This window comes from Solea solea, chromosome 3 (genome assembly GCF_958295425.1).
Source record: "Solea solea chromosome 3, fSolSol10.1, whole genome shotgun sequence".
Lineage (NCBI taxonomy): Eukaryota > Metazoa > Chordata > Actinopteri > Pleuronectiformes > Soleidae > Solea > Solea solea.
The window spans coordinates 26320623-26336058 of NC_081136.1; the positions used below are offsets into that span (position 1 = coordinate 26320623).

Below are 15436 nucleotides of genomic sequence, written 5' to 3' on the forward strand. Positions count from 1 at the left end.
AAGATAATGAGCCAAGACTCCCTTGGTGTACATTTTATCAGGAATTTGTGTTTCTTCGGAGTGTCGGCGTTGTGAGACTGAAGCTTTTATCAATTTATCACCAAGATTCAGGTCTAGCATTTGTACCCTATTATAGTAACTTACTGACAGGGCCTATTGTTATCTTTCACCAATCTTTAAAATGTCAAATTAAAGCAAAAATGGTTATATCTGTGTGTGTGTGTGTGTGTGTGTGGGGGGAGAGCATATAAATGCAATGCAACATCAAACCCAAAAGGAAGGGATTACAGGAACTAATCCAGTGCACACCATGTAGAACCCTTTAAAATCAGGATCTTTAAATGCCACTATCACACTTAAATGATTACCTCCCAACAGTTAACAGTCCCAATTATTAAACTCTAGAAAGTGACATCACACCTGGCAAAGCATTGTTTGATGAACAGAGAAAATTGGGCAGAATTACAGCACTGTTGACAGACAGAAAGAGCGTGCAAAAATAAATGAAGCAGGCTTATGCACAATAACCCGCTGATCTTCTGTAAAACATCTTCATTTAACCCATAACTCATCTTTTCCACATGGCTATCCTAACATCAGCATTGTCAGCAACAGATACAAAACATCACATCACCATTTATAGCCTTGTACAATAATGCCGCTGTTGACACACGAAAATTAACAATGCAGAGAGACTTGAAAATCAACAAGACTTAACCCAGCAACAAAAGAAACATGACGCTGACATAATTATTATTATTATTATATAACCAGCTGGGCAGATTTTTGTATACCGTGTGAGAAAGAGAGATGAGTTTATCAAAGCTTACTTCATATGAAAATTAAGTCTGAAATAAGTATAAACAAAACTTTGTCCCCTTCTACTCTCCCTTCTAGGGTGCACGATGCCACTGTCTCGTGTCCAATACCCATATCAGCATTTCTGTTAACACATTAGCGCCATTTCAAAAACATAACTCTCCAGCTAATACTCTTCTCCCATAGAGAAGAAATAAAAAAGCCCATAACATGACTCAGCTAAAATGCTGTTGCTGATTTTTTATTTACATTTTTTTCCAGTCTGATTTTTTTTAATATATGGAGCAAAGATACCAGAAATTATTCACATTTAGGGAGCTGAAAATCCAGAAAACTTCTTTTAATAACAAAAAAATCTCAAACCGATTATCAAAATAGTTGCAGATTAATTTAGTAATCGATTAATCGTTGCAGCCCTAGTGTCAACATCAATTCACAACATCACTGTGAGCGTAGAGAGCCAGCATTACCGCACAGCAATGTTTGAGGGCAGCATAGCGATGTGCCTTTTTATGTCCGGGTACAGGCTGTGCATGTGTGAACAGACAAACGGCTGATAATACGACAGGTGAAGGCAGAGCAGACTTGTGCCTGCTCTATGATAGAAAGCAGGACCTCGATGGTCTCTGCAGGTGCCGTGAGGACAGAAGATTAAGATATTGAGTCATTTTTATTGGGCCGTGAAAAGCCCCAAATGCTGCCACATCCAAACATTTATTAAGTTGTCAAAAAAATAAATTACACAAAATAATTTCATTTTTGACTGCACACCCGTCCGTTATTGAATTACTGCCCAGCCCTACAGCTTCAATAATAAGAGGATGAGGAAATAATTCCACCTTAAGATTTCCGCATTTATACACTAAAGTCTTTCATCTGATATCTTTGATTTGTCATCAAGAATAAAACATATCTCTTTCATGTGCATGTCTTTAGAAAAGACGTCTTATATACCCAGTATGATTATAACTATTATTATTTCATTCCCTCTTTGCTCACAAAACAAAGTTTTAACCTTAAAATGACACTTACGGACAATGTACAGGAGACAAAAACACACCACAGCTCACTTCAGTTACTATACAGAAATGTTACTCATTCAACAAAGCTGACTAAAAACAATACTCAAGCAGTGCACAAGCTGAGCCTTGATGAAGAGTTAGAGATTTTACTTTCACTCACATAGGGAGGAAATCAGTTGACTGACCTTCTTGTACATGTTGTCAAGGAGACACACTGCAGTAAAAATTGCACAATGACAGTTCCTTCATGTTACTTTGCAAAGCATCTTCAAACATGACACCAGCACAGTCATGTGACCTCACATTACAGGGTAAAAAAAAATAAAACATCCTGGAAAGATAAGCTTAAGTGCAGAATATAGCATTCTTAGTCACCTATGGCTGCGAGAGACGTAAAATGCGAGAACATCATGTCAACATGTTTTCCAAGAAGAGGCCACTGGCCATTTTAAGCGGATATAGATAACTATTTAACTCAACTTGTCACAGTGATGTTCAAGTTGATTGGAAAACAGAACCTTTGGGGGATCAGTATAAATGTGTAATCTTTCTGTTATTCTGTTTCCTAACAGGACAAGACTTTCACTGAAAGATAACTTGATTGACAGCACAAAGGAACTGCATCATTCCGAGGCCAAAACTCAGTGATCGCCCACAATTTATCTGCTATTACACAACAAACTAGTGCTGCAACTAACTGTCATTTTCATAACCAATTAATCTGCTTATTATTTTCTCCATTCATTGATTAGTTGTATGGTCCATAACCATTTTGCACTTAGCAAACCTTTAAAATGGCGATGTATTCAGTCTTCAGGATTTCTTTGATATGTGGAGCAAAGAATGCAGAAAATATTCACATTTAAGAATCACTACAGTTGACAATTAATTTGCTCATCTATTAATAGTTGCAGCCCTACAACACAGCACAACAGCAGCTCCGAGGAAAAATAACCTGCATCCTTCCTGGGATTTTGCCACTTCTTTTTCACAGCGACCAAACAGTTCACTCTTTAATTTCAATTTTGGATAACCAGAGAGGAGAAAGATGTTGAGTAGGAAAAAAAACGTGACTACAAACAAATAAATGTGATTATAAATAACACTCAGGTCGAGCTAGCTGACAGTTTTCATGATTATAAGCCCAACATCATCGTGATTCGTTGTGCAAACTGTCATGGAGACCCAAAAGCAACTGGATTTACAGATTCCTTGAAGATGTTTCAAGAGGCTTCTTCAGTTGTGAACAGACAACTGGATAACCTTGATGAATGAAAAATCTACACAGACATGGCCCAGCCCTACACACATCTCATAGAAGCACTACAACACCCCTTAGTAGAAAGAAATACCTGTAACACTACCAACTGTGGCCCAACTAGAGCTGTGACACGCACGAACAAGTCGAATCTTTTAAACGATTAAAAGATTGGTCTGCAAGCCATTCTTTTTATATTGTCCACGCTGCCTTCACGAGACGTGTGCATGCTCTGTGAGTCTGAGTTGAACGGCTTGTGACATTGTCTTTATCAACCTGAGGGAGGAGGCGAGCGCACAGCGCAACCCAAATGACTGACTGAGTGACTCCAAAACAAAACACAAAACTGCTGCTGCCAGACAGAAAGGGAGGAGGAGATAAAAGCTGGGAGCACCGCGCTAAAATAACACTGCCAAAATGAGGAAACGTAGCAGCATCTGGATGCACTTTTCTGGGGCAGACAGGCAAAGGCAAAACAAAATGCAAAATATGCCAACAAAGCATCTCCAAGCTTTTTTAGGTAAGGGAAAAGCCAATGTGATCTCACTGTCAAAGCACAAGGATATGGTACCACCTTATGGAATGTTTACAATGAAAACAAAAGCCAAATGAATATAATCAATATTTCAGAATAACTTCCAAGTATGTAATTGGTGGAATGTGTAAGTTTGAATCATTCTGATCCAAATCTTACCTTATAATTACAACTAGTGATTATTTTCTTGATAAAAATCAGTTGGCTTCAAAAAATAATTAAATATAAAAAACGAGCCAGTCTTTTGAACGGCTCTTTGAAAAGGAACGGCTCCTCAAGATCCGGCTCCCTTCAAAGAGCCATAAATCCCAGCTCTGGTTCCAACATCCAATGAGTAATTCATCTCTCACTGTCACTCTTGTCACATTTTAGCTAAATATTCCTCTCAAACTGCCAAATCAGACTTTCTTGGATATTATCAACACCCAAACGTGATGTTGGGAAATCTGCCAGACAAAAAGCAAAACACACACACACACTTCTACAAGCATGCACCAAAATACCTCAGCAGTGAAGGAGCGGAGAACCCTGCCTGTGTGGCCGTGAGTCACTGAGCAAACAACCCTTTTTGAATGAGGCCCCGTTTGTTCACTGTGGCCAAGGTAATCCCCCATCCGCTGGCTGCCGGGTGACACCTCGCACTATAAATACCCTCAGCCTTCATTTGTAGAGAGTGAGGAGTGCATGAGAGGGAGAGAGAGCGGGAGAGATAGGCCGCGGTCCCAAATGCAGCAACATCTACCGCTGTCTGGGCACGAGCAAACGAAAAGGCACTGGTAGAGGCATAGAAAAGAGAGGGAAGAGGGGTTGACTGCATCTGCTTCTTCCTGCACTTCCCCTTTTTCATACATGCACAATGAGAGGAACATCGCCCCCCCCCCTGCTCCCTGCATAAGTAGAATGTGATTACCAACCAAGAGCAAACTACTGGGATTTCATCCCTTTAAGCAAACCATTTAAGGAAGTGTGCATCATTAAAACTGATCTTTGCTTTGCTTCCTGGAAAAACTTTGGGAAACTAGCATGACAAGTGACAGATAAACAAGCAGCTTCAAAACAGCCTCTGTCATTGGTATTGTGTTATTTACACTGATGTGGATCACACAAGCTGCTCACAGACACTCCTGGCTTCCCAGATGCCTTCAATGTGTTAGTGTGTGGGAGTTGATTGCCCCCTGCTGGACATGGACACAGACATGCAATCAATCCCACTGCCAAGCCTCTGTACACAAAGGTTAGCTGGTAGTTAATGGTGCAGGCCTTTCAAAAAACAGGCCGAGGGTGGCTTCCTTTGTCAATAGTCACCAGAACTTTTGCTGGTGACAGACGGAGCCTATGGAGAAATTTGTTATTTAGGTCCCATTAACAGTGTTTGTTATGCAACAACAAAGGTCACTACGGAGTACTGAATAAGAAAGTGAGTAAGTAAATAATGCAAACGGAATGACCTACGGAGGAGTGTTTTCACCCATGTGGCCAAAACAAAACAATCGCAGTTTTTTCCCTACATTTGCCATTGTTGCTATGCTAATGGTCATCACTCATAACTTGTTCAGGTGAGCATTAAACTGCATATTAAGATTAAAAAAAAAAAAAAAAATCTACAATGATTTTTGGCAATTTAAAAACATTTGACTTAAATTAATATGAGCACAACAGCACCACAGGTGCAAAGAAAACCCTAGTCGAAACAGGGTTGCAAACATCTCTATTTCATTATCAGGCCGGTGAAGCTCACTGACACAGTGATTCATTTCTTGGGAACAAAGTAAGCTTTTTTGCAGAAGAACTGAATTTCACATCAGCGCAAGATCAGCCACAGGTGATGCTTGTCAAAGAAAGTGCTTATTTGACCAATCTTTTTCCTTTTTTGCCTCTTACTGAAAAAAATGTGTTTTCCTAAGACTGCGTGCTTCATTTCTTACAGCATTAAGGTCCACCATCTACCTTTGTGTTATTGAATTTGGAGAAAGATTGTTTTGTCTGCGTGTGATTTTGCTTCCTTTGTACCCAAATACTCATCCTGTCCCTCAGTGCTCACCTGAAATGTATATGATGTTAAACCCACCTACAGATGCTATTTATTTTGTGGATTTTAGTTTCCCATGAAACCTGGCTCTGGCTTCACAAATGTTTGGATGATATATTGCCAATTTACCACTTCCAGCAGGGATCTGGTTTGGGACCTTGTTCTGTACCAATGTTTGACCCAGATAATCTGAGAATTTAAAGGGTTTACAGACCGAATCCTCAACATCCATACCCTGGGGTCATCCCGATTATATCAAATGTTTAATATTCAGTTACTAAATGATTATGTCAGCACTTTAACAGCCAATAAGAGATAGATATTAAAGCAGAATGAGGATCTCGACTCCAGTTCTGGAAGACAAACAGTTGTTAAATGCATCTACCCGAACATTTTCTCACCCAGAGCCATTCATTCAGCCTTCGGCTTTTGTTATTACCCCTCACTGCAAAGTTAATACCATCATTACAGTCAGCTATTACACCAGCAAGCTGCCTTGGTTTCTTCACATTTTAAAGTTTTGAGACAAATTGAGAAAAAAAATACTCTAATCTGTTGTGATGTGCTATCAGTCACTGTAGCGATGCCATTTCTACTTGTGCAGCCTTATAAATGTTGGACATGTGTGTTGAGTAAAAGGCACTTCAGCTATTCTTACTTTTCCTGAAAAGCTGGAGGCTACGAAACACCAAGTCTATGTAAATGAAATGATTCTAGCATAAAAGATAGAGCTGTCAATCTGCCCGTTAGCAAGGAACCTGGAGGAGAACAGACAATCATTGGTGGAAGGAAGGTGAAATTACAGACTGGCCAAAATAGAAAGTCTCAAGCGCCTTCAGATGTTACCCGTTAAGTTTGCTCTGCTGCTCTTATTTTATTAGACACTTTTCAGTGGTTTAATTTGATGTTTTGACACACAAAGGTATTTGTGGTTCCAGGTTTTTACATCTCCACTCTCATGCTGTAGCAAAAATAGCATTGTTTGGTGTTGCTTCTGAACTTCTCTTCTCAGGTCAACCATAGGTAACCAATTGTGGGTTACTGTAGCTGGGTAAAGCTCAGTCGATGAAAATAATTATCTATAAATATAATATTAAGGAGGCACTGAAATCAGCCAATCTGAAACCCTGATGTTTTTCAGGTCTTCAATTTACCTTAATAATCCTTAGACAGTCTGTGCAACTGTTTACAGACTTTCAATGACTGCAGCTTTTCCTTGACAGAATTACAGCTCATGTGTGTTAAAGTGGAGTGTTGGACAGTGAGTCTGGGCAGGCCAGGCTGAGAACATGGTCGAGGGTTGTGCCTGAAAAGTTGTGACATCACTAACTTGCGCTTCAGCAACACGGGACAGGCAAGCAGCGAGTGATGGCTGTGTCGCTGAGCTGCTTGCGTACCACACACATCAGTTGTTCACACAGTGAGTGTGGCAGCTGTGGAGCTGCTGCTGTTTTACAAAAGGGCTTTCCTTGACAATTTCCATTCAAAAAAATACATTTTAAGCTGCCCCTGTACACAATTAACGGCTTTCGATCATCCAGTGCGCCAGCAAATATTTCACTTTGGGTAAACAGGTACGTATTTAAATATTTATCTGACATATTCAGATGATTTTCACTGCCGTCTATTCACTAGAAGGTGTGGTTGCTCTAATATGATAAGGATGGCACCAAAAGTAGTTTTTAAACAGGCTGTGCACATTTCCTCATGGATTGTGCTTTTCATCATTTCCCAGGATATAATAACTAGAGCTGCATTATGATCAACAAAGACGTAACATCTCGCTTTTCATGCAGGGCCTTGAACATCTCTTAAGTCCACACAGCACATCAGATGAGGCAGGGGAATAAAGACTCAGCTAATGCAAGTCAGATCAAAGGCCACTTCATCCAGATGTTTCAGATGAGCAGGAGAATCTACTGGCACACACAGGAAAAAGAGCAGCACCCCAACACAAGATGGTAACTGGAACAGTCATATCATAGTGTGAAGATTAACACTTGCAAAGCAGAACAAGGTGTTGAAATGTGTTTCTTGTGTGTAAACTGTGAATATTACACATAAGCACAACATAAAGAACGCCATTGATTATTACTACATTAAAATATGAAAAGATGAGTCCTTACATTCACAGACAGTGGAGATGAAATTATTTTTCAATGCCTGCAAACCATTTTCAGCATTTAACATTTTCTACGTCCCTATAAAAGCTAAAGTAGAAAAATGCATCTTTGCACTTTGCATCAGACTCTATACTCTTAATGGGTAACCTGTGTGACGCATGTGAACTTCTGTTCCTCTACCGCCTCTGTATTTAAGAGTTCCTTAATGATCGGTTTCAAAACTCACATGGCAATGTTTGATAGTGGAGAGGGATTTCCGGGGATTTCTATGGCTGTGGTAATTCCATTTAATTCACATTTTACATCAAAAATGGAATTCACATTTGAGTTTCTGTTACTGACCAACATTACTGACTGTAACTCAGTTGCTAAGATACAGGGTGTTTGATTCTTTTGTGCAGGAAAATAAAATACCAATGCACAATTTCACATGACAACAAAAACACTGATTGCTAGTGTTATGAGAGATTCTGGCCTCAGCAGGGAGGTCACAAGTCAAATACAGTTGAGGAAACAAACTGTTACCAAAGCCTGTGCTAACAGCAAGTTAATAATAAATGTAAAACATTCAAATCCACAGAAACTTTAAAAACTGTCAGTGGAGTTGCACCTGCTTCACACAGCTGAAAGGCAAAGTTAAAAGTTGGTCCAACTATTTAGCCGTTATGAAAACGGCATGTTCCAATCTCAAAAAGAAAGACTGCTATGCAGTGGTTGATTAAGCAGAAAGAGCTGGTGTCACAAGCTTGTTTCTTTTGTATAAATCACTGTAGATAGTAAAAACTGTCCTTGGCAGAAGAGCTAGAAGCCTAATGTGCACATAATATAGCACGGGTGAGAAGGTACAATCTGAAACACTACTGAAATCCGTTCAGTGGATCATTCACTGCCATGTTTATTCATCAAATCAATTTTGATTCAAGCACGCAAAAGGTCCTCTAAATAAAAATATTCCTCAAAACAAATGTCAATATTACCAGGTCACGTAAGAACAACACTCCTTATATACATTGCAAAACAAGGCTGAACAACTTCCGTTACACATTTTGATGTGTAAACATCTCATCAATATAACAATAGATGACTTATGCGTTTAAAATAACACAGAAGCATTTAGTGCGTTGTTTCTCGATTTCAGTACCCACTGGCTCTGATCGCCTCCCAGTGAGGATGCAGTGGGAGAAGGCAAATAAAGGTTGAACTGGAGCATCTGTCCCCTAACTTGGCTTCTCAGTTAGTTAGTATAATTCTGGGGAAGAAGTCCCTCACAGGCTGTGGCTACACCAGATGCTTCATTTCAAAACACCTCTAACTCACTCTGCGAATTACAGTGAGTGCTTGGATGCAATCCACCTCCAAAGCATGAAACAGAAAAAAAATCATTGTAAAAGAGTATCGACTCACAATGATCTAAATCAGTGTAGCCATGGAAAATTGCTACCAGCCTTTGGAAAATAACTAAGTCCAGTGAAGCAGTGTAGCATGCAGATCTGTAGAATATAAATATATGGCAACCTATGGAGCTGTGTTCAAAGTTTTCTACAGTCACAGGTAGAGCAGAAATGTCAGCATTTCACACATATATACAGTATGTCAGAGATGTTAAAGAACGTTGCTGTTGCTTTCCCATAACACTTTAAAAACAATCAGTGATGTGCAATACATTTTAAGAACCCTTCTCAAACTTTATCATGGTGTATGCAAGCCATGGTCATGTTTCTTGTTTTCTTTCAACACTTGCCCTTCATGTTAGCAGCTCTATCGGGCAACATCTTATTTACTGCATGTCTTTCCAATCAATAATTCCTTCAATCTCATAAACGGAGCTTATTCTCTAATGTGTCACTGTGATTTGAAGCCAGTGCCTTGACCTAGAGTGTGAATCCTTCCAGCCAAAAGCTGAAATGAAATCAGTGCCGTAAATAGGACCGACAAACACTGCACTTTAACAAGTGGGAAACGAGCTTGATAAATGTTTCTGCACAGGATCGCTCACTTATTATCTCGCGACATTCAGATATCAAATCAGCGGCAGTAAGAGCTGGCACTGAACTGCTTATTAATGACCTCTGAGTGGGAGGTGCTGACCCACCAGACCCACATCATCTTCCCACTCAATCATAGTGGGAAGTTTGGTCAACAGTTATACCACCCAGTGAGACAACAGTCACAAGTATGATCCCAGCAATCACACATCCTTTGCTTCTACCTGCTGTTCTACACTTGTAAAAAACATCAGGAGTTGGTACTGCAAGTAGTCAACTTGAAGTTGACAAACAAACAAAAAATGTAGTTGATGTTTATTAAAAATGTAAAAGTTTAAAATGCCTGCAGCAGCCAGAGGTTAATCATCTATTATCACAAACATCTATCTAGCTTAAGTGGCCCAAGTGAGATGCCGGTTATGACCCAGCTCCAATAAGTGTATCCAGTGGAACTGGCTGTGACCTCTGAACTCCCTGGATGAGGACAAGCTGAAGAATCACTCCCACAATGATTACACTGCTTACCCAATTTTTCACAAAAAAAAAGGGAGGGAAAAAAAAGTAACAATTGATAAGAAAAGTGGAACGGAAGGGGTGAGAATGACTCGTTATTAGCCTTACTTGAGGCATGACCACTGACACCAAATACATAGAGCTGACTTTAAATAAACTTAACAATGAATCTCTGAAAGCTGTCATGACAAGACACAGTATGACGGTTATGTGGCTTCCTTTGCTCATTCATCTTGCAAAATATTTTCCGTAAAAAGATAATAACTACCATCATTTTGCTGTTGTGAGTAACTAAGGTGAACATTTAAAAACTGAAAGAAAAGACAGACAGCCATGATGGTAATGACTACATAATCTTATGCTTCTTGTCAACTGCAGAGCAAAGTATCAACCTACTGGTATTTATAAACCACTTTCTGACACAAGGTAATGGAAACATTAGCTGGTCTGATTGTGCCCTATTATAAAATATTTTAGAAGCTACACAAAACAGTCTGCTGACTTTCTACAGGAACAAATATCAGATGGAAAACATCTCTGAATTATGCATTTCATTGAAATGATGAGGAAAGTTTCTTCACCCATCTATAAAATGCAAGGAAGTTCTGTCTGTCTGGTGCTTGCATAACTGTCCAACTGGTCACCTCACAGGCTTCAAACTTGGCAGGTGACTTACTAAGGGCACCAGTGTGTGTAGTGTTTCGATGAGATTTACAAGACTTCGGTAAAATAAAACAAAAACATATTGAACATGTAGTAAACTAGAAAGTCAGACCACAGAAGCCCAACACTTTTGTGATGTTGGCGCTTCCACCAGAGGAGCAAACTCTTATTAGAAATTAAGTTACAACTCATTGAAACAAATATATAATAGTGTATTCTGGGGGAGGGAGAGACCTCAAAAGCATTAACTTCATTAGCACTGCACAGCAAGCAGACATGTGCCTGAGGTGTTTCTCCACAGCAGCCAACGCTGTCTGATGGTTGTAGTGTATGTGAACTTTTGAGGAGCCACAGGTCTCATGAGCCGTGTACTGTGAGTAATCAAATTGGCCGCAACGCTTGCAGCTTGCAAGAGCTTCCATTGAGGGCAAACTTGGCATACATGCACAGATAATTAGACTTTGCCTGTCCCATCAACCAGTGACCCACAATTGCCCCTACAATATCTATGAGAGGCTACGAGCATTTCCTCACTATGGGCTCTAACCCCCCCCCCCCACACACACACACACGCAGGTGCTGCTGATGGGAACAATCGTTGCATGAGGTTTGAGAGTAAAGAAAAAGGAGTGTAAAGAAAGCAACAACACCACCACAACCACAGATGCCAGCTGTTGGAGAGAGCTGCATTTACAACCAGGCTCCCATCACTGGCAGCTGACTGCATTTAGATTTGGAAGCTGCCTGCAATTTATGTTAACAACACCCAGAGCTGCACAATTCCAATTCTAAATCAAATGTACTGTGGCTGCACCATTTCCATAGAGAAAAAAAAAACAACAATAATAAATGAAGATGCGTTACTGCATTCTGCCAAACAATATTAGAGATTTGACAAAATATAGGCCTCATACACTTCACATAAAAGATAGATCATACCTGCTCTAATTTATGTGGAAGAGATGAGTGAGTAAAAGTCTCCTGTTCTGTGGCAAATGTACAAAATACAGAGCTTTTCTGTCACAATATTGTACCACTGCAGCTCAGTAGCAGAGGAGAGTGAGGCTGACTGCATGTGCACATTTGTAAACATTTCCCACATGCTACCTGAGAGGATGGAAGCTGCTGCATGGCCATGCTACTCACCGAAGGTAGTACTGTTTTAAAGCAAATGCAGCGTTGGAGCAACCTCTGGGAAAGTTAAACTCTTCTCCAAGTTCAATCCATTGGTTTTTGTCAGAGACCTGAAAGGAGGAAATAGGTTCATTAGGAGATTAGATTAAGAAGAAAGACCGGCAACGACAAGAGAAAAAGAGCGGTTAAACTGCAACCATCTGTTCTGCTACAGGTCCCCCCTCCAACGAGGCAATAACACAATCACTAATCAATAACTTTCTCAAACTGCTCTAAACACTTAAAATTAATAAACACTCCGTTGTTATCTTGCAATAGCTTTTAAAACAATATCGTAATATAATAAGCTGCTAGCATAGTGTATCCTATTTACATTTGACACATCAGTAAATACAAACTGCCTTACTCCCTTTAAGATAATATCGATACAGTTACAGTTACGGCTAGTTAGCACTCGAGCTAACAAGCTAACTTGACTTTTGACAAATGTGCATTAAAACCTGACGAAGACAAACTCTATTAAAGTGTCTCTGTTACGAAAAAACTACCGCGGTAGCCTGCGTTTGGCTTTTGGAGTAGCCTTTTGGTTGCCGTTGACTGTAATCACTACATGGGCCTGTGAGGCCTACATTCTGAGATCAGCCATGAAGCCGAAGAAAGATGGCTATGGCGAGAAAGAAAAAGCAAGCTTCCCCCGGCTGGAAACTGCCGGCAAAAGCCCGTGCGACACGCTGCGTCCTCCGCGGTGTTTCCCGAGGCCGGGCTCTGTGCCGGTAATCGATGTTAAACGTGCCCGCTAATTTTGAGTCGCTCCAACTGCACTCTGACTCCGAGCGGTCGGACTCTCCGATTCAAACCACACAACAAACACAAGCCACCACATTGCATAGAGATACACTGCAAACTAGCACAAGGCCAACATCGAGCCACTAACGCTTTTTATTCACACGGTTTACACTTGCACCGGGTTTCACGCACGGAGTTGTAGAGTGATCCACGGAGGAGTCCACGAACGGCAGAGTGTGGAGAAAAATCCACTTTTAGTTCCCACTCACCTTAGCAAATCCACCTAAGGAGACGACTCTGATATAGAGAGTATTCAGATCCAGCTCTTTCCCACCCACGATAGGAATCTTCTTAAACGGTGTTCTGGAGGGATAACACAAGAAATAAATGCACAAACATTTAATAAACAGCTTTGCTTTAGTCACAGTCAGGGGCAATTCAAATCCAAAGTTATATTTCTTGGTAATAAAGACGCCCCAATCTCACCCTCTGCTCTGGTGGAATTGCCGCAGCTCGTCCAGGAAAGCCTGTCCTTTCCTTCGCTGATCTAGTAGATTTTTCCCCGTCGAATTTGCCATTGTTTTTGCACGCAAAAACGTTTAAAGCCCACTTCAGTCGCTTCTTAAGACACCAAGGATCCCATACTCCGCCGGCGCTCAGTCATTCGCGAAGCTGAGTGTTTAAAAAGTTAAAGAAATAGCTGATAGCAAGAAGAGCGGCAGCTCGCTAATAAAGACTGATGCACACAGAAAGCCAGCCCGATTCAAGCCCGGACTAAGTTCCAACGAGCCGTCACAAATACGAGCGATTTACCGGCGGATGAGGAACGGCATGATGGAAGGTGTTGAATTAATGCTTTTGGTCGCGGTTGTGTTCGTCTGGAGTGGTTTGACAGTGTGTTACGGACGCGGCTCCGAGGCTATCGCACACACTGTAGAGCGGCAGAGGGATCCAGTTCTCAGACAAAAAGATGTGGAGGCCGCGAGCCCGGCCTGCCATGCGTGCAGCGCCCTCTGCGGCCACCGGCGGCACTGCACCGTCCAGAACTGAGCGGGTGTTGGAACAATAGAGACTGTTTTCTTTTTTAGGGACCGTCTGACAACTCGCCTCTCTGTTAGGAAAACGGGTCAGGAGGTACTTGGAAATGTCCCGTGGGGGGAGGGGATAACACTAATTAACATAGGTTCCTTGTTATCACCCAAAAGGCGAATAATGGAGGGCAACCATGTGCTTTACTGGTAACATGCTATTTCAAAGGCTAACAAAAAAAACTTAGAATATTTGTAACTGCCATCAAAGTTAGTGTCTCAACTCCCTGTTATCAGTTAATAACTGCTACAGTCAACATGTAACAACTGTATAATTGTAAAGCCAAAAACAGGAATATTTTAAAAGATAGCAAAGACAAGTTAAAACCACACATATAATGTACTGTTATAATAAGATTATTTTCAATCCACTTCCCCACAAAGTATACTCTTGTGAATATGTGTAGTTACTGTTCACAGGTAATCTCTTTTGTGATTAAACTAAATGCAACAGTTTTAGTGCTACATAGGTTATACAACAAAGGTTCAAGATATATCCCACAATTGTGTTTTTTTCAACTTAAAATTAAAATCAAAACTTTATCTTTATAAAGATAAATTAATGATTGATATTGTCTGAACTTGTTTATTGTAATAACATGTTTGGCAATATCACCCTACATCTAATGTATTATTCATGTGCATTTCTGCACATATCTATCTTACATTGATGACATGTGTCTTTTTGTTTCCTTAAAAATGCATTTATCTTAACTAATTTGAATGTTTTTATGTATCATTTTAACCTTAACACTATTATAATGGAGTTGTCAGTATTATATATAATTAGAATGCTTATCATAAGTGAAAGCTTGATTTAGTTTAGTTGATCTATAGGGCTGTAATGTTTTTATTTTGGTAAAAACATTTATTTTGTTTTTATTTTGGTGGAATAAAAGACAGCAAATAGGCTATGTCAATTCAAAATGCAGATGTTTGCACTCCTGTAACTATCTGTACAAGCATAGATTTGAAAAAGTCATTTGACAATGATCATTCATAAATATTATTTCTAATTATTTTTCATATGGCAGTCTGTGGCTGTGAAGTTTTAAACGCAGAGGTTAGCTGCCCCTATCCCTTGCTGACCACTTCAAAATGACTTTTATCTCTCGGGATGGTTGGAAATTAGTCCTGATCCCTTTTCTCTCTGACTGCCAAGCGGATATCTTCTTGATGGGGTTACATTCAACCATTACACGTACCCCTTTGCTCAATGAAAAACCTGTCACAAAATGGCGGAGACGTACGTTAGCAGACCCCATTTTGAGGAATTGACACTAGACAGCGGAAAAGAGTGTGTCCGTGGTTGTGGTTTTCACACAGTGCTCTTTTTTTGCAAACAAATTGTGGCACATCGGAGTTCACCTCACGCCTGTTTGGGCTCTGCACCCGTCAGCCGAATTCTGGGCTAACGAGTCGGTCGTGCGCTAGCTAGCTAGCTCACTAGCTTAGCAACCTTTAGTCAACTGCCAAAACCA

General features: G+C 40.3%; 1 protein-coding gene across 1 annotated transcript in view; it reads right to left on the reverse strand.

The window, feature by feature from the left end:
• The window catches only part of arid2 (AT-rich interactive domain 2), a 34366-nt gene extending 20387 nt beyond the window's left edge, over positions 1 to 13979 (reverse strand). The window contains exons 1-3 of the mRNA XM_058624715.1: positions 13354 to 13979; positions 13137 to 13230; positions 12094 to 12191 (exon numbers count right to left, since the gene is read on the reverse strand). Of these exons, the coding sequence (XP_058480698.1) occupies positions 12094 to 12191; positions 13137 to 13230; positions 13354 to 13445 (284 nt within the window). The 5' untranslated portion in view covers positions 13446 to 13979. The remainder of the gene's footprint in view (positions 1 to 12093; positions 12192 to 13136; positions 13231 to 13353) is intronic.
• Between the last annotated feature and the right edge of the window lie 1457 nt (positions 13980 to 15436).